This window comes from Podospora pseudocomata, chromosome 6 (genome assembly GCF_035222375.1).
Source record: "Podospora pseudocomata strain CBS 415.72m chromosome 6, whole genome shotgun sequence".
NCBI classification, from domain to species: Eukaryota; Fungi; Ascomycota; class Sordariomycetes; order Sordariales; family Podosporaceae; genus Podospora; species Podospora pseudocomata.
In genome coordinates, this window is record NC_085890.1 from 3,344,680 (window position 1) to 3,367,474 (window position 22,795).

The following is a 22,795-nucleotide window of genomic DNA, read 5'->3' on the forward strand; positions in this document are numbered from 1 at the left end:
GGTTTTGGGGGAGTTTCTCGCTGTATATATTGTTATCTTTTCCCCTTGTGATCCTGCCATGGCTTAGACGAATGCGAATCCCATGGGAGTGTTTTGACGTTGACTCTTTTGTCATTGCTGAGCTGCTACGCCCGATTGGTGTTTTTAGATGATCTGTATAATACAATGATGTCCCTCCAATTTTGGCATGACCTGACCTAGCCGACCCTTCTCTTGATGTCCGCCTTCTCTCTGCCCAAGTCCAGTTCCCTTTTTTGCCCACTCCATGGGTATCATTCCCCGTCATACGCGCCCATCCTCTTCAACCTTAAACCGTCGCCTTCTTAGGCTTCTTCGTCCCAAACTTACTCCTGCTGCTCACCCTGCTGCCCACACCGCCTAGATCGAGCGCTCCGCGCACCAGTCTGTACCGCACACCGGGACAATCCTGGGCTCTGCCGCCGCGGACCAAAACCACGGAGTGCTGCTGGATGTTGTGGCCTTCGCCGGGGATGTAGGCGGTGATGACCTTGCCGGTGGAGAGTCTCACACGAGCGGTCTTGCGCTCGCCAGAGTTGGGCTTTTTGGGCTTGGTGATGCCGACTTTTACGCAGACGCCTTTGAGCTGGGCTGCATGGATTGCTGAGAGGGCGGGGGAGACGGGGTGGCGTGCTTTTTGAGGTTTTCGGCATCCCTGGGGAGGAAGGTTAGATATTGGGAAGGGGAGGGGAAGAGGGGGGGGGGGTAGACGTACTCGGAGGACCTGGTTGAGGGTTGCGGATTGGGAGGGGGTGGTTGAGAAGGTTCTGATGGGGGAGGCGACAGGGAGGAGTGATGGTCTGAAGACCAGGTTTTTGAGAAAGGATGCCATGGTGAGAGAGCTGGGTGTGTGAATGGCGGGCGAGACTGAAGATATCGCCGTCGTCGTCCTCGTCCTCGTCGCGAATTGGCAGGCCGGGCGATGGAAAGTATGGGATCCACAATTGTTTTCCTGGCTTGGCGCGGGTTGCTCATGACAATCACGGGATGTGGCACGTGATTTCTCAACCTCTAAAAGCTGCCCCGGCAATTGTCGGTTCAAGTGGACCCCTCCCCCAGGTCAGATCACATGGCGTTCTCCATCGTGCGTCTCTCTCCCCGATGTGCGATGACGCTGCTGGGGGTTTGTCCGCGGGGAGCCGCTTGACTGGTTAGTGCAGGTGTTACCTCGGCTTTTGGACTTGTTTCCTGGTCGTCCCCTTCCGCCGTTGGAAGCGGATTGCCTGTGGTGTGCCATTCGGTGCTGTATTCCTCGCTGTGTCCTCTGGGGGGAATGCATCGTTAAGTGCTACTTGGCGGGTCCATTTCCGTTGAAGAGAAACCGCCCCTCCGAACATAGATCGAAACTAGAGCAGTTCCTCCGGTGTGGTATAAAGACCGTTTAAGCTGCCCACCCCTTTTGTCCCTGGACTTTTTGTTTTTCTTGTGATTCCGTTTTCGATTTCCCGGTGCACCATCCCATACCGTTCAACGTCCACCCCGCCCTTTGTAGCGTTCCAACCGTCGTCTGTACCCTCCCTACGTTTAACATCGCCGAGATGAGGCCCTTCGCGAGAGCATTGCGCCCTGCTGTGCGTAGAAGTCTGGCTGTTTCTGCTCCCAGGATAGCCAGCGGGAGAACGGCTGCTCTTCCTGCTGTTCAGATGTGAGTTCAAGCTGCTGGTGTTTATGGGCAAGGAACTGTAGTTGACAGCCCCCCTCCCAGCGCTGCCCGTCCTCTTTCTACCACTGCTCCTCGCCGCGATCCCAGCCTTGCCGATGTCGCCCCAACACCCATCACCCACTTCTCCGAGACCGAGGTCGCCATGGCCGAGGCGGTCCAAAAGTTCGCCAACGACGTCATCCTGCCCAAGGTTCGCGACATGGACGAGGCCGAGGAGATGGACCCCACCATCGTCGAGCAGCTCTTTGAGCAGGGTATCATGGGTGTTGAGATTCCCGAGGAGTACGGCGGTGCCGGCATGAACTTCACCGCTGCGATTGTTGGTATTGAGGAATTGGCCCGTGTCGACCCATCGGTATCCGTCATGGTGGACGTCCACAACACCCTCGTCAACACTGCTGTGATCAGGTGGGGTAGCGAAACCCTCAAGAAGAAGTACCTCCCCAAGCTGGCCACCAACACCGTTGGCTCCTTCTGCTTGTCCGAGCCGGTTAGCGGTTCTGACGCTTTCGCCCTGGCCACCAAGGCTACCCCTACCGAAAATGGGTACAAGATCAACGGCAGCAAGATGTGGATCACCAACAGCATGGAGGCCGAATTCTTCATTGTTTTCGCCAACCTCAAGCCTGAGCAGGGATACAAGGGTATCTCCGCCTTCATCGTTGACAAGGGCATGAAGGGCTTCAGCATCGCCAAGAAGGAGAAGAAGCTCGGCATCAAGGCCAGCAGCACCTGCGTTCTCAACTTTGACGACGTTGAGGTCCCCAAGGAGAACCTCCTCGGTCAGGAGGGCCAGGGTTACAAGTACGCCATCCAGATCCTGAACGAGGGCCGTATCGGTATTGGTGCTCAGATGACCGGTCTTGCTCTCGGTGCGTGGGAGAATGCTGTCAAGTATGTGTGGAATGACCGCAAGCAGTTTGGAAAGTTGGTTGGCGAGTTCCAGGGTATGCAGCATCAGATTGCGCAGTCTTACACCGAGATCGCGGCGGCGCGCGCGTTGGTGTACAATGCTGCTCGCAAGAAGGAGGCCGGCGAGGATTTCGTCATGGACGCTGCCATGGCCAAGCTTTACGCCTCCCAGGTCGCTGGTCGTGTGAGCGGGTTGGCGGTGGAGTGGATGGGTGGTATGGGCTTCGTCCGTGAGGGTCTGGCTGAGAAGTTCTTCCGTGACAGCAAGATTGGCGCCATCTATGAGGGCACGAGCAACATTCAGTACGTTCTTGTCTCTTGTCTAGCTAACCGGACTATTACTAACAGAATCCTGCAGGCTCAACACCATTGCGAAGATGTTGCAAAAGGAGTATACCGCTTAGGTTGTTTTCTTTTGTCACTCTGTTTGAAGCATACATTTGAACCGGAGTTATCTTTTTGCATGGGCGGTTTCCTTGGGCCTGAAAATGGAGGGCTTGTTTTTGCCTCGTTGAGAGCTATAAACCATATGAATACCATTTACACTATACATGTCGTGAATGAACCAGGATCTGCTTGTCTTGCGGTATGTCTTGGCGTTTTGAAGGTGAAGTGGATTCTGGGGAAGTCCAGAAAAGAGACTTGTAGCCCTATGGATGGGGATTGAACTTGCAAACTTTCCATGTCCGCACCTTGTGAGATGTACAATGCAGTATTGGCAGATGTTAAGGTCGTGAGATATCCCTTGCATGTCTCTTCATCTACACCGAGACCGATGGGAGAGGAGGAAAAGCAAACGGGCCGACATGATGGGCCACATCTCGGCTGTAAACATACTCAACAATGCAGACAAACATGTTCCTTCCAAGGCTGCCATAGATCGCTTGGCCTCTATTGAGATTGAAGATCAGACTCGGACACCTTCTCGGTAGACCGGGTCCAGAGTACGAAGGTACCCAAACGCCCGGCACGGACGGATGAGCACAACAAAGTCCTACGAGCAGTCCTAGCGACGAGCCAGAGAGTCGGAAATAAACAGAAGCATATCAGCCGTAGCGAAAACGCCAACCTCATCCACACTGTGAAAGATGAGATATATGCAATATGGCTTTAAATCTGACAAGCCGTTATCGGTCCTGCCAAGACCAGCCCAATTAATACCTTAGGGCTCTGAAGCACAGCCGGCATGATCCCAAGTGATTTCCGGGATCCAACGCGATTCGATGTGAGACTTTTGGATTGCATGTCGAGAGTTGACCGACGTTGCGCATTGCCATGCTCACAGACGGAAAGCAAGGCACCTCATGGAGAAATCGGGACACTGCCCCTCACTCGATGCTCCACTTCCCTGCCTGACTGTGACTGTGTGACGGGGCTGAGAAGCACTGGCTATCAGCAAGACATTCCTTGATGGAATGAAGAATTGATCCCGTCTGTACTTCTCGTCCACGCCATCCCAACTTCCACCCGATATTCTCTCTCGCCCATCCCCGTAGTTCGGGAGTGCAGTACGGAGTACGGGCTGTTTATCTGATCAACAACACGGCTGTGCCACCTCAACCACGGTGTGAAAGTGAGCTACCCCGCAGCGCGCCACTTGGTCAAGCTATCGCTTGGCTTTGGGACTCGGTGCATGGGCCAGGGTTCAACGACCAGGTGAACCTCGTCGTCAACAGTGGCCGATAGACAAACCTTGAGCAAAAGCTGAAAAAGTGGCCACAAGCAGGCGAGGTTCATGACAGCCTTGTTCCAGCCCGTGGAGGCGAAGCTCTTTCTTTGGATGACCACGGCACATATCAACCAAGACTTTTGGTAGAAGCGCAAAAGCCCGAATTAGCGCAGGCCTATCTTTGTGAGTCCTATTATTCCCGTTGCTTTGCCAATCCTCATTCATTCCCGGCATCTTCCCCTTCAGCAACAGCGCCCAGCAATAGAGAAGAGCATACCCAGCTCTAGTCCCCAGTGCGCCTCCACACCACCAACTCCCACAGCAACGCAAGTTGGGTGGATAGCCAACATTTCCACGCTTTGCTGCCAAACACTGCCCACCGACTCTCGCATCCCAGGTGCTGCAGTGGAAGGAAGGAGTCGCCGCAAGGTACCGTGGCCAAGTGTGTCTCCCCAGAGAGTTGTTTCCAAATGCGAAACACATCAACCCCGCCATAACCCAGCACTGACGACATCCCATCTCGAGTCGCTCGCAAACAGCAACCTCCGCGTCCTGATCGGCGGGCTGGTACGCCAGTGGCTCTTGCCCTACGACACTAGCCAACATCCTAAAGAGAAAAAGTCTTCCTAACAACCTCTGTTATCACAGTATCCCTTAATAGTCCCCGTTTTCACCGCGCGCCCGGCCGCGCACCAACACCGCCGCCATGACCGACGACGACAAGATTGTAGACATCACGAAGAAGATTGAGCGGGAAAAGGCCCTCATTAATGCGGCACTGGTTATGCGGCAGCAGACCCTCAATGATACCGTACGACAGAAACTCGACAGCCAGGTCCGCGAGGGCCGCCGGAACCTTGCTTTCTTCGAGAGCCGGCTGAAGGAACTGGAAATGCGCCGTATGAACCAGTCCATGGATAACATGTCACTGGGCGGATCAACATTGGCCTCCACCAGAAGCAGCGAATATCAACACGACGACAGCGGACGACCTGCACCTCCTCCCAAGGATGGGTCCGGATATCCTTCAAACTATGGTGGCCAGGCACCCTACGGTCCTGGTGACCTGATGCCTCCTCGAGGCCCCTTCCCTGCTGGAGCGCCAAATTCATCGATCCCCAAGTCTCGCCCCAACTTTTCAAAGCTTGGTACGTTGTGACCACACGAGCCAAGTTAGATATGTACCTTCCAGGAATACTAACATCTGCGGTGTTACAGATCTTATCAAGTATGACACTCCCCATCTCGGACCACGTATTCAGCACATGCTGTCGCAACTTCAGTTCAAGCTCAACGTGGAGGAGCAGTATCTCAAGGGTATCGAGAAGATGGTTCAGCTTTACCAGATGGAGGGCGACAAGAAGAGCAGAGCGGATGCTGCCGCTAAGCGCGTCGAGAGTGGACAAAAGATCATACTCTTGAAGCAAGCACTCAAGAAGTTTGAGGAGCTGAATATCGATATGGATGCAGATTCTCAGGATGGTATGCGTGCTCAGTTTCACCAGATATCCTTCAATGTTGAAGTTTGTCTACTAACGAGGTAATCTCACAGATGATAGTATCAACATGCCTAATCTACGCAAGCCTTTATCCGGTCAGCTCTCGGTTCGCATCGTGGCTGTTAAGGAAGTTGACCATGCGCCTCTGACCCGCTTCTCCCGCTCCCCGGAGACGTTTATCACACTCAAGGTGGAAGATGCCATCGTGGCGAGGACCAAGGCCTCCCGCAACGACAGATGGGAGTCGGAATACCACAGCATCTTCGTGGACAAGGCCAACGAAGTGGAGTTGACGGTATACGATAAGCCCGGTGAGCACGCTGTGCCCATTGGTCTTCTTTGGGTCAGAATCTCCGACATTGTGGAAGAGATGCGCCGGAAGAAGATCGAAGCCGAAACTACTGCCCAGGGATGGGTGTCTGCCGACCGACTTGGGTCCCATGATGCCCGCGGTGGCCCTCCTCCTGCACAGTTCCCTATGGGCGCACAGGCTCCCCAATTCCAACCACCCCCGACATCTCCAGGACGGTTCCACGGTTCTGAAGACGACCCGCAGTTCTTAGCCCCGAGACCTGATGTTGCCCCCGTCATTCCACAATCGGTTGAGGGCTGGTTTGCACTGGAACCGGCAGGCCAAATCTTCCTCAATCTCAACTTCGTCAAGGATACCAGCGGTCGCGGTAGACCCGCCGACGCTGGTCTTGGACGCAAGGGTGCCGTGCGTCAGCGCAAGGAGGAGGTTCACGAAATGCAGGGTCACAAGTTCGTCGAGAAACAGTTCTACAACATCATGCGCTGTGCCCTCTGCGGTGAATTCCTCAAGTACTCGACGGGCATGCAATGCGAGGATTGCAAGTACACTTGCCATACCAAGTGTTACTCACAGGTGGTCATCAAGTGCATCAGCAAGAGCAATGCTGATAGCGACCCCGACGAGCAGAAGCTCAACCATAAGATCCCCCATCGTTTTGTTCCTTTCTCAAATTTGACCGCCAACTGGTGCTGCCACTGTGGTTACATGCTTCCAATTGGTTCGAAGAAGAACTCTAGAAGATGTACAGGTAAGGACTTCAGCTAGCTCAAACCCCTGAAGTCAAATGATTTTTAGATTGTTGACCATGCTGACTCGCTGGATAGAATGCCCGTTGACTGCTCACACTCAGTGTGTGCATCTTGTTCCCGATTTCTGTGGCATGTCCATGTTGCAGGCAAATCAGATATTGCATAGTATCAAGATGGCAGCAGAGCAGCAGAGGACCAAGAAGGAGAAGGCCAAGAGCGGCTCCGCATCATTGAGCGAAAAGACGCTGAGGACGGGCAGCAAAGGAACCACGAGTAGCGTTGGGTCCAGTTCGACTTATCCGCCCGTTTCCTACACCCCTTCAACCGCTTCAGCCGACGCTACTGAAGCTGCAAAGCATATGTACAGCCAGGGGTCCCCCCAACGTGTTTCTGGACCAGATCGGACGTCCATAAGCTCAAGCGCTGCCTCCGCCGCAGCTGCCGCTGCCATGTCCCCCAAGCCCCAAACTCCCACACAGCAAACCCCGATACCTGATTTTGGGCCAGGACATTATGGTTCACCTGGTGGATATGGACGTCCTGGCCAGCAAGATGATATGTATGGTGGATCGCCAGCTCAGCATCAGCAACAGCCTTATGGCCAGCAGCCTCAGCAGCGCAAGTACAACCCCGCCGACTACGCCAACATCGGGGCTTACCCCGTGCAACAACCAGCGCAGCCCCGCCCCGTTCAACCACAGTCGCCTCCCCAGCAGGTAGCCCCGCATCACCAGCAACCGATGTACCAGCAGCAGTCTCAGCCCGTCTTGCATCAACAGCCGCCCAAGCAGCAGCCGTTGCCGGCGCAAACTGAGCCTGCCATGATTGTGCCATCGGCGTCGGGCGTGCCGGTTCCGACCAAGAAGCCGCTGCCCTCGGCCACCGACCCGGGCACTGGCATGCGCATTGGTTTGGACCACTTCAACTTCCTCGCCGTGCTTGGTAAGGGTAACTTCGGCAAGGTCATGCTGGCCGAGACAAAGCGATCTCGCAAGCTGTATGCCATCAAGGTGCTCAAGAAGGAGTTCATTATAGAGAATGACGAAGTCGAGAGCATCCGGTCAGAGAAGCGCGTCTTCTTGATCGCCAACCGGGAGCGCCATCCCTTCCTAACCAACCTTCACGCTTGCTTCCAGACCGAGACGAGAGTGTACTTTGTGATGGAGTACATCAGCGGTGGCGACTTGATGCTGCACATCCAGCGTGGGCAGTTTGGTACTAAGCGGGCACAGTAAGTTCATCGTTTGGCCGCAAAAGACGCAATGTCTAATGCTGACTATGATACAGATTCTATGCTGCGGAGGTGTGCTTGGCGCTCAAGTACTTCCACGAGAACGGTGTCATTTACCGCGATCTCAAGCTCGACAACATTCTCCTCACCCTGGATGGGCATATCAAGATTGCTGATTACGGTCTCTGCAAGGAGGATATGTGGTACGGCTCGACCACCAGTACCTTCTGCGGTACCCCTGAATTCATGGCCCCTGAGGTATGTTGTGCGAAATGGAAGCTGGGGGGATATTGCTGACAACTTGTGACAGATTCTTTTGGACAAGAAATACGGACGGGCCGTCGACTGGTGGGCATTTGGTGTTCTGATTTACCAGATGCTTTTGCAACAGTCCCCCTTCCGTGGTGAGGACGAGGACGAAATCTACGACGCCATTCTCGCTGACGAGCCCCTCTACCCGATCCACATGCCCCGCGACAGTGTCTCGATCCTGCAGAAGCTGCTCACACGCGAGCCCGATCAACGGTTGGGCAGCGGACCGACAGACGCTCAAGAGGTGATGTCGCAGCCGTTCTTCCGCAACATCAACTGGGACGACATTTACCACAAGCGGGTGGCGCCGCCTTTCCTGCCTCAAATTAAGAGTGCGACAGATACGAGCAATTTTGATAGCGAGTTTACAAGTGTTACGCCAGTCTTGACGCCTGTGCAGTCTGGTATGTCTTGGTTTTTCCCAAAGCCATTCAACACAACGCTAACATACATTTGTAGTACTTTCGCAAGCCATGCAAGAGGAGTTCCGCGGCTTCTCATACACGGCCGACTTTGAGTAGAGCGATGGAGGGCCGGATACTTTATGAGGGAGGTTACCAACTGGACTATCGTGAAGCCGACTGCGGTCTGTCTGTCGAAGTTTGTTGCCGACATGGCAACCACCAACACAGAGACGAGAATACTTTGTGCCTGCAACGTGGCTAGTTGTTTAACGCTGCTGTTTTGGTAATGAAAGGGGGCCGAGGGGAATTAGCATATACCCAGGGCACTTCGTGTCCAGCTGCGTTGTTTATGAGGAGGGACAATCGTTTGACGGGAGGGGGAAGGCAGTGGGCATTATGACAGACCAGATTTGCTGCTTCGAGAGAGGGATCTAAGAACGACAAGGCGGCGGTAGGCAGGCTGACAAGTGAGGTGTCAAGAGAAGAACTGGAGGATGGCGTAATGGGTTGACAATGATGGAAGAAGCATATGTGAGTAGGTGGAGGGCGTGCTGTGCGACGTTTGGGTCTGGACAAGGCCAAGGTTAGGGTGGAAAAGACACCAGGGATGAAGGGTGGGGGGGCATTTTCTTGCAACTGTCTTTTTCTTCTTCTTGTATCAAGGCCGTTTTCTTTAGAAGTCAAGCAAATGAACGGGAGAGATGAAATGACCTTCTTTCACCGTACGGGGGTGCCTCTCTATATGTCATGGCAGTGTTTGCCAGGAAGGGAGATATCTTCCTTTTTATCCATATCCCCCCTTTTTTGGTGGTTGGTCAAGTTGGATGTTAACTCCCAACCCAACCAAGGTCTAATATACGGCACTCCATCTCTGGTTTTATTTACATGAATAGGTAGGGGGTTTTGGTATTTTACATTATAACCATTTTTGTAGCTTATGGGCTGCTGAACCGCATCACCGCCAGCGCAACAGCCACCGCAACCGCAGCACCTGCCGCCGCGCCCTCGAGCGCGATAACCGACACATCCTTCATCCTCAGCGCTATCCTCCTGTCACTATACAAATCCATCGCGTCATCCCTGAGCAACTGGGGATCTTCCCAGTACTCCTGAAGCACCTCTTTCCAAGGCCTCTGGCCGCCTCCAAAGAGGCTGCTCCGCCTAAAGTCGTGCTCCAATGGGCGGGTGGCTTCCTCTTCTTCTGTTACCAAGGGGACGGCAGCACCATCTTCTTGTTCCTCCTCAATCAAAACTGGCTCCTCCTCCACCACCACAGGCGCAGCCAGTTGTTGTCTCTGATGATGCTCCTTCACCACCTCCATCGCCGCCCTGACCTCCTTCAGCTCCCTCCTCACCTCCTCCATATTCTCCTTTTCCGTCTCCGCAATCCCCTTAATCATCCTCTTCCTCCTCCACGGCTCCGCCACAAACTGCAGAACCAAAAACAAGACAAAGTTCACGCCCATCAACCCCCACGTCCCCCAAGTCGACTGCCTCCTTATCCTATCACTCCAAATCTGCTCCTCATGATACCGCCTCAGGATCCCCGCGTTCAGCTCAGCAGATATCCTGCTCTCGTTCGTCTCTGCCTCTGTCAGCTCCGCGCTCGCGGCAGAGACTTGCGCTTCGAGGGTGTGGTCCATTCGATAAAGCGAAGTGAATCGTTCCAGATCGGTCGGGTTCCAGGTGTCTTTTCTCGCGAGGAGGGCGGTGACCTCCCTCTGGGTCGAGGCGCGGTGGGTGGTGAGGGACTTGTAGTTTTGGCGGGCGGCGCGGAGGCGGGCTTGGGCGGTGGAGAGGTCTGATTCCAGCTGGGCGTTGCGGGACTTTATGGCTTCGATGGCGGAGTAGCCTGTTAGGTCGTTTAGGGTTTGGGTTGCGACGAGGATGCGGGATTGGAACTGGTCCATGAAGGCGGAGAATTTGACTGAGAGGGAGTGGCGGTGGGAGTCGGTTACGGAGGGGAGTTCGGGTTCGGGGGGGTTGGGTTTTGAGGGGGAGGGGTTTGGGGATTCGGAGGGGGAAGGGTCGGGGGAGGAAGATTCGGGGGAGGAGGAAGGTGATTCGGAAGTTGGTTCTGATTTGGAGGGGTCGGCATCTTCTGTTGGTGGTGGTGATGAGGGGTCTGAAGGTGTGTTTTCTGTGCTGTGCTGGCTTTCGGGCTGGGGCGCGTTGAGGGGAATGGGCTCGCTTGGAGATCCGAGCTCAATGACAGGATCTGTCTCGGGTTGCGGTCGTTTTGGGGGAGGGCGGGCGGTTGAGAAGTGCCGTGGGAGACGGGCGTAGAGCCCAATGCCGAATCCAGCGCATGAGGTGTTATACCGGAAACATTGCGACGGTGGCAGCTGGGCTAGCGCTTTCCTCGTCGCCAATTGACTGAGAGGCCGGGCAGCCAGCCGCAAAGTTGTGTGAGGCGACATGAAGGATTCGGCTCGAGGCCGGGGAACGGCTGGAACGGTAACGACGTTGCGGGTGTGCCGGACGTGAGGAGAAGAGAGCTCTCGGGTGTCAATCGGATCCGTTGTTGATATTCCCTGGCATTCTGCCGCGGGTACCCCGCTGACCGCCCAGGTGCCAAGAGCAAAGACGTCATACCCTAACCCTGGCATCCATGTACCCTAAGGATTCAGGGGTACTCAGGGGTATTCAGGGGTAACGACATTCTGATCAGACCGTGGGTATGCGTCACGAAAGCCCAAGTTCGCCGCTTTTCGGTGTTGACTTCATATAAATCAGAAAGATGTGATGTGATAGGCTTTTCTTCATCGACCAATCTAGCCAATATCATGGACCCAACTGTCACGAATTCCCCTGGTGAGTTCAGACGAGACACGGATCCACTCTGACGATAGTATGCCATCATGGCCTTTCGATCTATATGTTTGATCATCCCATACTCACAATTTTAATTTCGCTGCTTTCGAAGCCATCACCATGGATGAGTTCACAGGAAATCTTGAGGGCAAAGTTGCAATCGGTAAGGTACTCCTCCGCTGTTGACAGTGAACTATCCGAGATCTGACTCCATCCTGCCAGTAACCGGCGCCTCTCGCGGCATTGGGGCAACCATTGCAACCACACTCGCTCAACATGGGTGTGCTGTAGTAGTAAACTACAACAACTCCGCCGCAGAAGCCAAGATCCTGGGGAAACAGATTAATAAGGACTACGATGTGACAACCTACGCCGTGCAGGCCGATGTCTCCAAACCCGAGGAAGTAGCCCAACTGTTTGAAAAGACTGTCAAAGTGCTGGGAAGGGTTGACATAGTTGTCAGCAACGCTGGCGTTGAGCATTTCGGCAATCTTGCTGCAGTGCAATCGGAGGAGATCGACCATGTCTTCGATGTCAATGTCAAGGGCCAGTTCTTCGTCGCTCAACAAGCGGAGAAGTATATGGAGGAAAGGGGGAGGCTGATACTGACAAGCAGTGTTTCTGCCGTAATGGTATGTTCCCACGCCCTGGAGTTTCTTCTGTTGTTGAGTCTTACGCTGAGAAATATGGCCAGGGCGTACCACACCACACAATCTATGCGGCGTCCAAAGCGGCGGTTACGGGAATGACCAAGTGCCTGGCATGGGATTTTGGAAAGAAGAACATCACAGTGAATTGCATCGCAGCTGGCGGTGTCAAGAGTGATATGTATGACAAGAATGCAAAGGAGTACATGAAGGACGGGGATGAACTGAGTGTGGCGGAAATCGACGCTCGTATATCATCTTGGAGTCCACTAGGAAGGGTTGGGATGCCGGAAGATATTGCTGGTGTGGTTGCATTGCTGGCAAGCGATGAAGCAGGATGGATCACTGGACAGACCTTGCATGTTAGTGGAGGCGCTCACATGGCCACTGCCTAAGATTACAGCATTCATTACAGTTTGTTGTAAGACTAACCTTGTTTTGTTTCTTTTATTCTTTTTCCACTGATTTTGGCACATCATAAGGATGAACTGTTTCAGGCTGCGGTTGAAATTGGAATCTGAACAAACCTCAAGCTTGAATCCAGGAGAGGGTGACGACCTCTGAAGATTTGCCAATGCGGAATTTTGTTCGTGACATCTAATGATGATGGTGCTAAATAGGGTTAAGAGATGTAGCTAAATCAACCACACATTTTTGAAAGCCACTCAGATACTTAGATATTTAGGTACCTATACTTCAAGTGCCGGGAAATCTTGAAAAGCGCCTTAATATGGATACTGGAATGTTCATGAACCCAAAACCGCGGCTGATGCTGTTTCCTATTCATCGGGAATAGCCGCCCGTGAGAGCCGCAGCATGTTAACTATCGAAAGATTTTATCACATGATGTCTTCGTAGAAGCCTGCTTGTGTTTGTGGTCTGTAGGCACACCTGCTGCATGGTGCTCCTCAGAATGACCGAGGTGCAGAAAGAAGACCGGGCAGGAGCGACTGGAGTCGGGTCACCAACAGCACTCCTCTTTCCGTTTCTACACTCCATCTCAGGCATCTACTGGAGGCCCCTCACAGTTATTCTCCCCTCCTTCCTCGTTTTATTGTCTTCCACTATTCAAGTCTATTCACCGCAATCATGCCATTCAGACCCAAAGAAGAGTTCCATTTGATGCTTCGAAGGATCAAGCGCACCAACTATGACGACCAGGATTTCTATGCGCAGCGAGACATCGTAGATTGGATGGAAGCAGTCGAAAATGACAACAACGCATCGAACGCGGCTCTGCTTCTTACCAGCGTCTACGGCTTTGACTCGTTTGTGCCTGTACGAGAAGAAGATTTGGAGGGAGCGCTGGTTGTTTTTGCCTTTCTCATCCACATGAATTGCGGGGATCTCATATACATCTTCATGTCATACTTTCAAGACGACAGGCTTGATCGAGACGTCCCCAGTGGGATTCGCGACGCCATCCGGTGCTGTCATCTGCGGCTTGAATCGCAGATACAACAGCTTATAGATCGGTTCGACGACGAGCGCTGGGCATTCGTGCTAGTTAGGGTTGAGGATATCTGCCGAAAAGCAAAAGTGCTGGAAACGGGTTTTTACATCCTCCCATTCTGCAGGAAGGAAGTCGTAAGACTTCCTGGACCTGTTCACACAGCGGTGAACAATGTTTAGATCCAGAGTGATCTCGTCTCGGGAGAGATCAGTGAGAAGTTTGAGGGGTCAGAGACGGAAGATAACGAGTTTGGTCAGGTAAGTTATCCCGTTCTATGTGAGATAAGTTCATATGCGTTTGCTCCAGTAGCGTGAGCTCTACTAAAAAAGACTCTTCCAGTGCTATCGTTTTCATATCAAAGCAACTATCGAGTGTTCAAGGATGAAATCAGCCACTTTGAGGGCATCGGAATGCTCAAAGGAGCGATTAAATGCCATGGAAGCTTCCTGTACAAAGGCTCCGGTGATGGAGATTACGGGGAATGCCACATCCTTTCTGAGGGTGTCGAACAAAGTCTTCATGATCTCCTTGCCTCGGCAGCAGCACCAAGTACAAATCTCGAAATCGTCAACTCTTGGACTAGGATTTTCGGTGTGGCCGAGACTTTATCTGACCTGGAGAAAATGGAGTACAAATTTCCAAATGGAAAAGTCGTGCTGTCAAAAGGGTACGTTGCTGAAGTCAATTGTATGGTCACATCGCTGATTCTTGCCGGATAATCCAGATGGCATGATTATACCGACCCCAACAGCATCTTCTGGGTTGAGGACAGATTCAAGCTTGCAGACTTTAACCAATCCAAGTTTGAAGTAGAAAGGTCTTTGCATCGGCTCAACGTGGAGAAGACTCACAGGGCCTTTTTATCCGGTATGATATTTGTACATTTTGCACAGTACATATCCTCGCACCGGCTTATACTAAAATTACTCGTCCAGGTTCCCCAGAATGCACACCCGGGCGGCGGATAACGCAGTTTACCATGAAAGCATTGCACAGGATGACCATTTGGTCCCTGGGATGCGTTTTGTCCAGTTTTGCGACGTGGATTGTTTTCGGGCCAGACGGCTATGATAAATATCAGAGACTTCGTTCCCGTGCCATCCGCGCTATGCCAACAGCCCAGACCGACGAAGGTGTCTCACTTCATAAATGTGGCTTTCACGATGGCTTTGCGCTGTTGCAGTCAGTCAAAGACTGGCACCAGTTTTTGCGTCTCTCACTTAGGCTGTCAGACACCATCACTGGCAAGGTGTTGGATCTTATTGAAACAAAGCTGTTGGTGAACCACCCCAAAGAGCGAATTTCATCAAGAGAGTTAGTCCGGGTGCTTGAGGAAATTATTGTTCAAGCGAAACATGATTATGACACGGCTATAAAGAATCGCGAAATGCTCCCAGACGAATTCTTCAAGGATTTGCAGGATCTGGATATTGAAAAATATGGAAGCACCCATGTCAGCGAAAGCCCCGACGCTGACAGCAGTGACGATGAAGAAGCAGCTCATGAAGCTCGGCAGTCCCAGTCTTCCCGCAGTGCTTGTTTGGACAGATCGTCAGTCAGCGGAGCGAAGTCACCTACCGATGACGAAAAAGACTGAGGAGGCGCCTAGTCCCAGGACTCAGCACAGAAAGCTATCAATTTCTTCTGCAGAACAACACCAGCCTGCCTCAAGCGCAGATAGTGATGCAGCGACCCATCGCCCACCTAGTTCGAGCCGAAACCGAGACTCATCACCGGATAATCACTCTGTTTCCAACCTTGAAAGAGACTCCTCGATGGATCGCAGGTCAACCCCAAGCCGTGACGGGAGTCCCTCTGTTGACGGCGAGCGAGACCTCTGGTCTTTTGGTTTTGGAATCCCGAAGGCTCGTGCTAAGGCTCGTGCGAAGGGCAGAAGCAAGAAAAAACCGCATCCAAGAAAAATGATGGATTTGATTGGGAAGCCTGGGGTCAGGCTGCTGCTCGTACCGACATGATGCCACCAGCAATGCCTGTTTAAGCTGAGCAGAGTGGTGCATGATAAATCCTTGTACTAGCGGCTTCGGGAAGACTATCTTGTTTAGCGGGAAACACGAACAATGGTTGGTTTCATTTGTTTCTTTTCAGTATGATGACGATCCGATTTCTTGTCTGCTCCTCGGTGGCGTTCAGATTGGATATTGGTTGCATATATCGGCATTGAAATACCATCTTTTCTATCTTTTCGATTGGTTGCGGGCTTGGTGGTTATGAACAAGTCGACCGGACTCTTGATGTCCTCGAATTTATCGGCAGTAGGTATCGATGGAAAATCAGACGAACCATAACTCATGGTACAGCGGCTGTCGCCCCTGCACCGCCCTCGTCGGTAGCCTGCAATGGCCTGCCACACCCGTAAGGCACAGCACCTGGCAGACTAAGGTACCTCTGTGGCTCAGATTGCTACCCAACATGAAACTATAAAGGAACCTAAGGCTGCGCAGCTTTTGACACGTCTCTTTTCCCTTCGTTATTATGGCCTTCCCCCTTCCTGATGTCCAGCCAAATTCACGATTCGTAGATCGGTACGGATACTTGACTTTGAGAAGCTGGCTTGAATCACAACTCAGGAGCCCTCTAAATGTCTTCAACAGCAGAATCAGCCTCAAACGTGGCAGGAATCAGCTCTGCCAGAATGTTGTATGAATATGCACCCCTGCCCGAGAGTAACGCATTTCGCGTCCTGATTCTAGAGCCCGGTGGAGTTGACGACACTCTGTGTTGCTCTCTTGAGATAACAACCCTCAACAAGCCCATCCCGTACGAAGCCATCTCGTATGTATGGGGAAACACGCATCGGGACCACCCCATCCGCATCAACGGCCGAGCCGGCCACATCACCGCCAACCTCTGCCGCGCGTTGCATCGGATGCGTTTACCCGACCAGTCCCGCGTCCTCTGGGCGGATTCCATCTGCATCAACCAAGACGACCTGACGGAGCGGGCGAGCCAAGTACTGTTGATGAGTGAAATCTACGGGCAGGCAAGACGGGTGCTGCTGCACCTTGGTGAAGACAGCAACCAGGAGGGTGAGGTGGTCCGGTCCTTGGTGCATGAAATCGAGGCCATGGTTCTTGAAGGGGTCAGAGCAGCCGGGGAGTCGTGGGACACATTTCCAACCCCCAGTCCGGAGGAGCGGGAGCAGTTCCTAGCAGACACGCGATGGGAGGCTTTCATCAACATGACGCATACGCCATGGTTCACACGCGGTTGGGTGATCCAGGAGGCAGGTTCGGCGCGAAATGGGTTAATGCTGTGGGGGAAGACCGAGATCAGTTGGCAGTCGTTCGTGCGTGTTTATACCTGGATGGTCCGGAGGCTTCCACAGGTTCGGGTCAAATACCGGGACGGTGGCCGGGGAATGAACCGGCTCCATCTCGAGATGTACCGGCTGAGGCACAAGGGGGAGACCATGCCGCTCTACGCAAAACAGTCATCCCAGTTTGACTTTCTCATCGTGCTCCATGATGCTCGGGCTCTCTCTGTGCGGGACGCGCGGGATCGGGTGTATGCCTTCATGTCACTGGCAACATCGGCCGGGCTAAGTCTCCACTTTCAACCGGACTATTCTGAACACAAGACAGCCAGAGACGTCTATTTGGACATGGCGAGAGATTACGTCAACTCGATGGGGGATATCAGCCTGTTGCATTGTGTACAACACACCGGGAACAGTATGAACGAAAAGTTTCCCTCATGGGTACCTCGATGGGATCTCAACCTATTCGACAACATCATCACTCACACGTCAGGCCCAGCTCTCATACCCACCGAGCTGAGACCTAGCGTTTCCCACGACAACGCCTTGGAAGCCAAGGGGCTCATGTTTGACGACATCATCTTCACGTCTGATGTGCTTTCGCGAGATGTCTCCATGAGCGACATCAAAATGCTCTGGAACCAGATGCTCGACCTTCTCCCTGTGGCATTCACCAACCCGTCACCCACTCATGGCAGTTTCGCAGCGTTATCATTTGCCCACGTGCTATCTGTGGGCCGATCATGGGGCGCTGAATGGCCCGAATGGGTGGAATGGAGGACTGCCTACATGGAGTACTTGTGCCAGGAAGAGCCTACAAGGCGGGATTCTGTCCCGCGGCCTCCTCCAGACATTGCTAGGAATGGTATCCAAGGATTCCACACCTACGCTCAGTGGAACGTCCATAATCGACGTATTGCTGTCACGAAAAGAGGGCTTTTCGCCTTGGTCCCCTCGCCTACTCAGACTGGTGATATTTGCGGCGTGTTTCTCGGTGGGAAGGCGCCGTGCATATTGCGCAGAGCGATGACAGCTAGGACGTATCGGCTTGTTGGTGATGCGTGTATCCCTGTTAACGTATCACGTCCCAGCACAGGTGGTGGATTAGTAGTCTCGGTCGGAATTGAGAATAGCGGAAGGGACTTGTTGGATTGGAGTGTTGAAGAGGAGGATATTCGGCTTTGCTGAACGTGACAACAGAGACAGATTGCTTTGTAAGGTAATCTGACGATATGCACCTAAGCAATGTTAGTTCAAATTGTTTTTGCACCACGAGGCGTAAACTTACTTGTAGCATGGTCTCTTATGTCACCCGAACAACTGCCTACTTATCTAAAGGGCGTACACCATGAGGGTTTAACCCGGTAGCCGATATACAAACACACACTCGGCGGCTCAACGCGTCAAGTGCGCATGTTGGGTAAGAAAGCCCATGCATGGAAAGTTGTCTGAGAAGGAATTTTCGTTCTTGTGCCTCATTTGCAGCGTAATCACGGCGGTCTGGCTTCCTGCACGGGCTCGCTGGCGCGGCGGATTTGCCCATGACACGGGACGGGATAGCGGGAATAAACGGCGCTCTGCGGAGATTTGAAAAGTGGACCCGGGGCTGATAGCGCTAAAGCCCGGGAAGGCAGGCGCCTAGGCTGGATTCTGGACCGATTTTGTGGACAACTGCCTGATACCAAAGTTCTCTTTGGCTGTATAAAACCTCTGCTTCTGAAGGGGTTTTTTGTTGTATACTGTTATCTATACTTGCCCTTTTCAATAGCCCGTCTTGAACACCTCGATTTATTATTCCACAGCCAAAATGCCAACCATTGTCGTCCTCGGGTGAGTCTCCGTGATCAAAGAGCCCCACATCGCCGGTGCCGGAACTGATAATGGGACCCAAACAGCGCCGGTGTGAGCGGCCTTACCTGCGCATTGGAGTTGGCGAAACAGGGCGGGCATGAGATTACGGTTGTCGCGAAGCATATGCCTGGGGATTATGACATTGAGTACACTTCTCCCTGGGCGGGGGCGAACGTCCTGCCGTGAGTGTTGCTCAAACCTTTTGATCATGGCACTATTTGCTGATAAGTGTTGTAGAATGGCACTCGACAAGGACAGCCGATGGGAGAGACGGACTTGGCCTGTGTTGAGGAGGTTGGCGAAGGAGGTGCCCGAGGCTGGGTTGCATGTTCAGAGTGAGTTTTTTTTTGTTTTTTTGAGCCTACCTTGCATATATACCAAGTGGTGATTCTAACTGAAGGGGAAAAGCTGCCCGTGTTCTCCGCCGCGAGAAGGATGTTGCCACCGGCCTGAAAGCTGCCTTGGCCGACGGCCTCTTCCAATTCGACCCCTGGTACAAGGAGGTTATGGACAACTTCCGCGAGATACCCGCTAATGAACTCCCCAAGGGCATGCACTCTGGTTGTGAGTTCATGTCTGTCTGTATCAACACTGCGATCTACCTCCCCTGGCTCGTCGGGCAATGCGCCAAGTATGGGGTGCAGTTCAAAAGAGGGATTGTGAAGCATATCTCCCAGGCTCACAACCTCAGCCACACTGGGAAGAAGGCTGATATTGTGGTTAATGCTACTGGTGTTTTGGCCTGCAAGCTGGGGGGTGTGATGGACAAGGCTGTCTACCCGGCACGAGGGCAGATTGTTGTTGTTAGGAATGAGGCCAAGGGGTTCATGCCGACGAGCAGCGGGTGTGATGATGCGGATGATGAGATTATGTATGTGATGCAGCGTGCGTTGGGTGGAGGAACGATTTTGGGAGGGACCTATATGAGGCACAGCTGGGACCCGAACCCAGATCCCAACATTGCTGTGCGCATTATGAAGCGCGCTGTGGAGGCGCATCCGGAGTTGACTGACGGGAAGGGGATTGAGGCGCTGAGCATTATCCGGCATGGTGTTGGGCTACGGCCAGCAAGAGAGGGTGGTGTCAGGATTGAGAAGGAGAAGATTGATGGGACCTGGGTTGTTCACAATTATGGCCATGCTGGTTGGGGATACCAGGGCAGTTATGGGTGTGCTGAGAAGGTGGTGGAGCTGGTTGATGAGATTGTGAAGCAGGAGAAGCGGCAGTCAAAGCTGTGATGGCGTTGCAATGAACACTGAATAATGATAATGACAACGACAAACAGAGCTGCTGCAAGATCATGTTTTGTTTTGCCAAATGAAGAGTTGCGATCAAATTGGCTTGTGGGAGTGGCACCAGTTGACAGCCAGGTGTCCACTGTAACTAGCCACCAGGTACCCAAGCTCCAAGCTGAGAGCTCCAGCAACGCGTCCTCTCGCGACGACCAACCTGAAGCTTCAGTAGCAACGCCAACATGACGGGCCGAAAACCACCATTGCACCAGCAGGCCCTTGGGCTGGTGGGAGATATTTTGAATGGTCGTCATATGCTCTCTCAAGTCATTGCGCCCGCGCTCTTCCTGGCGGATGCTGTCCTGTGCGCCTTGGTCATTCGACTGATACCCTGTAAGCTCTTGTTGCGCCAATCAGCCATATGTCCCAACTAACACTCTCTCTACCAAGACACCGAAATCGATTGGAAAGCATACATGGAGCAAGTGTCTCAATTTGTATCCGGCGAACGCGACTATACCAAAATCCGAGGAGGCACCGGCCCTCTGGTTTATCCTGCCGCCCATGTCTACACCTATACAGGATTGTACTACCTTACCGACGAGGGGAAGAACATCTTGCTGGCGCAAAAGCTGTTTGCAGTTCTCTATGTCGTCACTCTGGGTGTTGTAATGAGGTGTTACCGCAATGCCAGGGTGAGCAAGAGGTATATCATCCAGTACGAGACCAGGCTGACATGTCGTAATAGGTGCCTCCCTACGTCCTTCCCCTCCTCATTCTCTCCAGGCGCCTGCATAGTATCTTTGTTCTCCGTTGTTTCAACGACTGTTTCGCCGTCCTTTTTCTGTTCCTCACCATTCTTGCCTTCCAGAATCACTCGTGGCGAGCTGGTGTCCTATTCTACACATGGGGGTTGGGCATCAAGATGTCCCTACTGTTGGTGCTCCCCGCGGTGGGTATTATCCTACTCTTAGGGACTGGACTCAACTCAGCCCTGCAATCTGCGGCCATCATTGCATTGGTACAAGTGTTAATTGGAGTTCCATTCCTTGCCAACAACCCGTGGGGCTACCTTGGACGGGCCTTCGAGCTTTCTCGGCAGTTTTTCTTCAAGTGGACGGTAAACTGGCGTTTCATGGGAGAACAAGCTTTTCTAAGCAAGGAGTTCGCCCTGGTCCTTCTCGCGCTCCATGTTCTCGCCCTGCTTAGCTTCCTCACAAGTCGATGGCTCAAAGGGACCGGAAGATCGCTCTCTCATATTATCACCTCAGTTCTCCAGGTTAAATCCCCTTTCCTACCGCAGGAACAAGAAGCCATCGCCGAAGCCATCACGCCGGAGTACGTTATGACAACCATACTCTCAGCCAACGTCATTGGTCTGCTTTTCGCTCGCTCCCTTCACTACCAGTTTTACGCATATCTTGCCTGGTCGACCCCTTATCTCTTGTACAAAAGCCGCATCCACCCCGTTCTCCAATATATGCTGTGGGCTGCCCAGGAATGGGCTTGGAATGTCTATCCCAGCACGCCGTTCAGCTCGGGGGTCGTCATTGGTGTGATGGCAACAACCGTTGCGTCGGTATGGCTGGGAACAAAGCGCTCTGTGCTATGGGTCGATAACGCTGAGAAGACGAAGTGATTCAGGGCTGGCGAACCCGTTCATGACTCCGCCGGCATGGCTTCATGTATGCCGGGAGTAGACGGAGACCCCGGCTCCACGCCCAGCTCGATCAGCGCTCGTCTTCGTCCTCCGAATCGCTTGGCGGCATCTTTCCCACGTTGGACTCTTCTTCGCTGTCCGAGTCGTCGTCGTAGGTCTTTTTCTCGAATTTCTTGGGCCTGCAATGTGTCAGCTTAATACCCAGCCAGCCTTGGGACAAAAGGACGGCACCAATAGGCTTGCTTCCTCCACTCCTTTTCATCGCGCACGATGTTGATGATTTCGCCAACCACTCTGCTGGCAGCAGGCCTTTCGGCAGCCGAAGCCAAGTCTACCAGGACATATCCACCTCTCTTGATGAAAATGGTACCGCGAAAGCGCGACTGGAGTTCGACGACGATGGTCTTGGTGTTGGGCAGCTCGCAGATGTAAAGATTGTTGCCCTCGACTTGGAGTACGCGGGCGATGGATTGGGATTCGGTCAACTCTTCGGGAGGAGTAAGGGTCTCCTGCGCGGCCGCGAGAATGTTGCGCTTTGACTTGGCCATGGCTTGAAGGTGCTTTTGCTCAGGTTTTGGATCCTCTGTGTCGCGACCTGGGATGCAATGCTGATTGCGATGACGACCTTTTCCGGTCTGCAGCTCAGTGGAAAATCAGTGCCCCGCAGTGGAATTTTTGGGTGTGGTGGGGCTTGGTTTACTGTTGAAACGCAGGGCCCTGCCTGTCAAGAAGCTAACTTGGAATCAAATCGCCTTGGGGATTAACTTAATTCATTCCGATCGAACTGTTCAGTATACCTACGCCACCTAATCCAAAGATGCCATCTTTGAACTTGCCATAGGCCAAAGCTTCGGCCCCCTCCAAAGCCACTCAAGGTCTACCGCCTCCGGTCCGAGTCCGGTATCGGGTCAGGGGCAATGCCGCCCGGATCCCCGCTGACAAAGTGACACTCAACGGAACGCACTGTGCCGACAGCGCAGATCCAAGATCCAGGGACCACCCACTGCTTCGGATCAAGATTTGTAGTGGGGTCAAAGACATGCGGTAACTACCTCCAAACGCCGTTGTCTTCTGGAAAAGCACGCAAAGTT

The 22,795-nt window shown here is 53.1% G+C and overlaps 10 protein-coding genes across 10 annotated transcripts; 7 read left to right on the forward strand and 3 right to left on the reverse strand.

Annotated features, from left to right (window-relative positions):
- Positions 1-19: 19 nt before the first annotated feature.
- QC762_608410 (uncharacterized protein) lies at positions 20-3,970 on the reverse strand. The gene is made up of 2 exons (XM_062892517.1): positions 734-3,970; positions 20-673 (listed from the first exon to the last, which is right to left on the reverse strand). The coding sequence occupies exons 1-2, from the start codon at positions 848-850 to the stop codon at positions 308-310; spliced, it is 483 nt and encodes a 160-aa protein (XP_062741105.1). The 5' UTR covers positions 851-3,970; the 3' UTR covers positions 20-307.
- QC762_608420 (uncharacterized protein) lies at positions 1,223-3,181 on the forward strand. The gene is made up of 3 exons (XM_062892518.1): positions 1,223-1,663; positions 1,724-2,896; positions 2,952-3,181. Exons 1-3 carry the CDS (start codon positions 1,557-1,559, stop codon positions 2,995-2,997), a joined length of 1,326 nt encoding a protein of 441 aa, XP_062741106.1. The 5' UTR covers positions 1,223-1,556; the 3' UTR covers positions 2,998-3,181.
- Positions 3,971-4,968: 998 nt separating the features above from the next.
- PKC1_2 (Serine/threonine kinase) lies at positions 4,969-8,058 on the forward strand (the record flags this gene model as incomplete). Its single annotated transcript, XM_062892519.1, has 4 exons — positions 4,969-5,410; positions 5,481-5,744; positions 5,815-6,822; positions 6,899-8,058. 4 exons carry the CDS (start codon positions 4,969-4,971, stop codon positions 8,056-8,058), a joined length of 2,874 nt encoding a protein of 957 aa, XP_062741107.1.
- A 1,647-nt stretch (positions 8,059-9,705) lies between these two features.
- SHE9 (sensitivity to high expression protein she9) lies at positions 9,706-11,379 on the reverse strand (the record flags this gene model as incomplete). Its single annotated transcript, XM_062892520.1, has 1 exon — positions 9,706-11,379. One exon carries the CDS (start codon positions 11,377-11,379, stop codon positions 9,706-9,708), a length of 1,674 nt encoding a protein of 557 aa, XP_062741108.1.
- Positions 11,380-11,704: 325 nt separating this feature from the next.
- On the forward strand, positions 11,705-12,626 carry QC762_608450 (uncharacterized protein; the record flags this gene model as incomplete). The annotated part of the gene is made up of 3 exons (XM_062892521.1): positions 11,705-11,747; positions 11,807-12,216; positions 12,279-12,626. 3 exons carry the CDS (start codon positions 11,705-11,707, stop codon positions 12,624-12,626), a joined length of 801 nt encoding a protein of 266 aa, XP_062741109.1.
- Positions 12,627-13,320: 694 nt separating this feature from the next.
- Positions 13,321-15,281, forward strand: QC762_608455 (uncharacterized protein; the record flags this gene model as incomplete). The annotated part of the gene is made up of 5 exons (XM_062892522.1): positions 13,321-13,818; positions 13,870-13,941; positions 14,014-14,351; positions 14,409-14,551; positions 14,620-15,281. The coding sequence occupies 5 exons, from the start codon at positions 13,321-13,323 to the stop codon at positions 15,279-15,281; spliced, it is 1,713 nt and encodes a 570-aa protein (XP_062741110.1).
- A 1,002-nt stretch (positions 15,282-16,283) lies between these two features.
- QC762_608460 (uncharacterized protein) lies at positions 16,284-18,149 on the forward strand (the record flags this gene model as incomplete). Its single annotated transcript, XM_062892523.1, has 1 exon — positions 16,284-18,149. One exon carries the CDS (start codon positions 16,284-16,286, stop codon positions 18,147-18,149), a length of 1,866 nt encoding a protein of 621 aa, XP_062741111.1.
- Positions 18,150-18,640: 491 nt separating this feature from the next.
- DAO1 (D-amino acid oxidase) lies at positions 18,641-20,099 on the forward strand. The gene is made up of 4 exons (XM_062892524.1): positions 18,641-18,791; positions 18,857-18,994; positions 19,050-19,147; positions 19,221-20,099. Exons 1-4 carry the CDS (start codon positions 18,769-18,771, stop codon positions 20,048-20,050), a joined length of 1,089 nt encoding a protein of 362 aa, XP_062741112.1. The 5' UTR covers positions 18,641-18,768; the 3' UTR covers positions 20,051-20,099.
- Positions 20,100-20,250: 151 nt separating this feature from the next.
- Positions 20,251-21,683, forward strand: ALG3 (dolichyl-P-Man:Man(5)GlcNAc(2)-PP-dolichol alpha-1,3-mannosyltransferase; the record flags this gene model as incomplete). The annotated part of the gene is made up of 3 exons (XM_062892525.1): positions 20,251-20,437; positions 20,495-20,739; positions 20,793-21,683. Exons 1-3 carry the CDS (start codon positions 20,287-20,289, stop codon positions 21,681-21,683), a joined length of 1,287 nt encoding a protein of 428 aa, XP_062741113.1. The 5' UTR covers positions 20,251-20,286.
- A 53-nt stretch (positions 21,684-21,736) lies between these two features.
- Positions 21,737-22,491, reverse strand: QC762_608490 (uncharacterized protein). The gene is made up of 2 exons (XM_062892526.1): positions 21,936-22,491; positions 21,737-21,883 (listed from the first exon to the last, which is right to left on the reverse strand). The coding sequence occupies exons 1-2, from the start codon at positions 22,250-22,252 to the stop codon at positions 21,775-21,777; spliced, it is 426 nt and encodes a 141-aa protein (XP_062741114.1). The 5' UTR covers positions 22,253-22,491; the 3' UTR covers positions 21,737-21,774.
- Positions 22,492-22,795: the final 304 nt, after the last annotated feature.

Coding starts and splice junctions, on each gene's coding strand:
- QC762_608410 (XM_062892517.1), bottom strand. CDS start 850: ATGGCATCCTTTCTCAAAAACCTGGTCTTCAGACCATCACTCCTCCCT. Junction 674..733: donor CCCTCAACCAGGTCCTCCGA/GTACGTCTACCC, acceptor CTTCCTCCCCAG/GGATGCCGAAAACCTCAAAA.
- QC762_608420 (XM_062892518.1), top strand. CDS start 1,557: ATGAGGCCCTTCGCGAGAGCATTGCGCCCTGCTGTGCGTAGAAGTCTG. Junction 1,664..1,723: donor GCTCTTCCTGCTGTTCAGAT/GTGAGTTCAAGC, acceptor CCCCCCTCCCAG/CGCTGCCCGTCCTCTTTCTA. Junction 2,897..2,951: donor GAGGGCACGAGCAACATTCA/GTACGTTCTTGT, acceptor AGAATCCTGCAG/GCTCAACACCATTGCGAAGA.
- DAO1 (XM_062892524.1), top strand. CDS start 18,769: ATGCCAACCATTGTCGTCCTCGG. Junction 18,995..19,049: donor GCGGGGGCGAACGTCCTGCC/GTGAGTGTTGCT, acceptor TAAGTGTTGTAG/AATGGCACTCGACAAGGACA. Junction 19,148..19,220: donor GGCTGGGTTGCATGTTCAGA/GTGAGTTTTTTT, acceptor GAAGGGGAAAAG/CTGCCCGTGTTCTCCGCCGC.
- QC762_608490 (XM_062892526.1), bottom strand. CDS start 22,252: ATGGCCAAGTCAAAGCGCAACATTCTCGCGGCCGCGCAGGAGACCCTT. Junction 21,884..21,935: donor TGGAGGAAGCAAGCCTATTG/GTGCCGTCCTTT, acceptor GACACATTGCAG/GCCCAAGAAATTCGAGAAAA.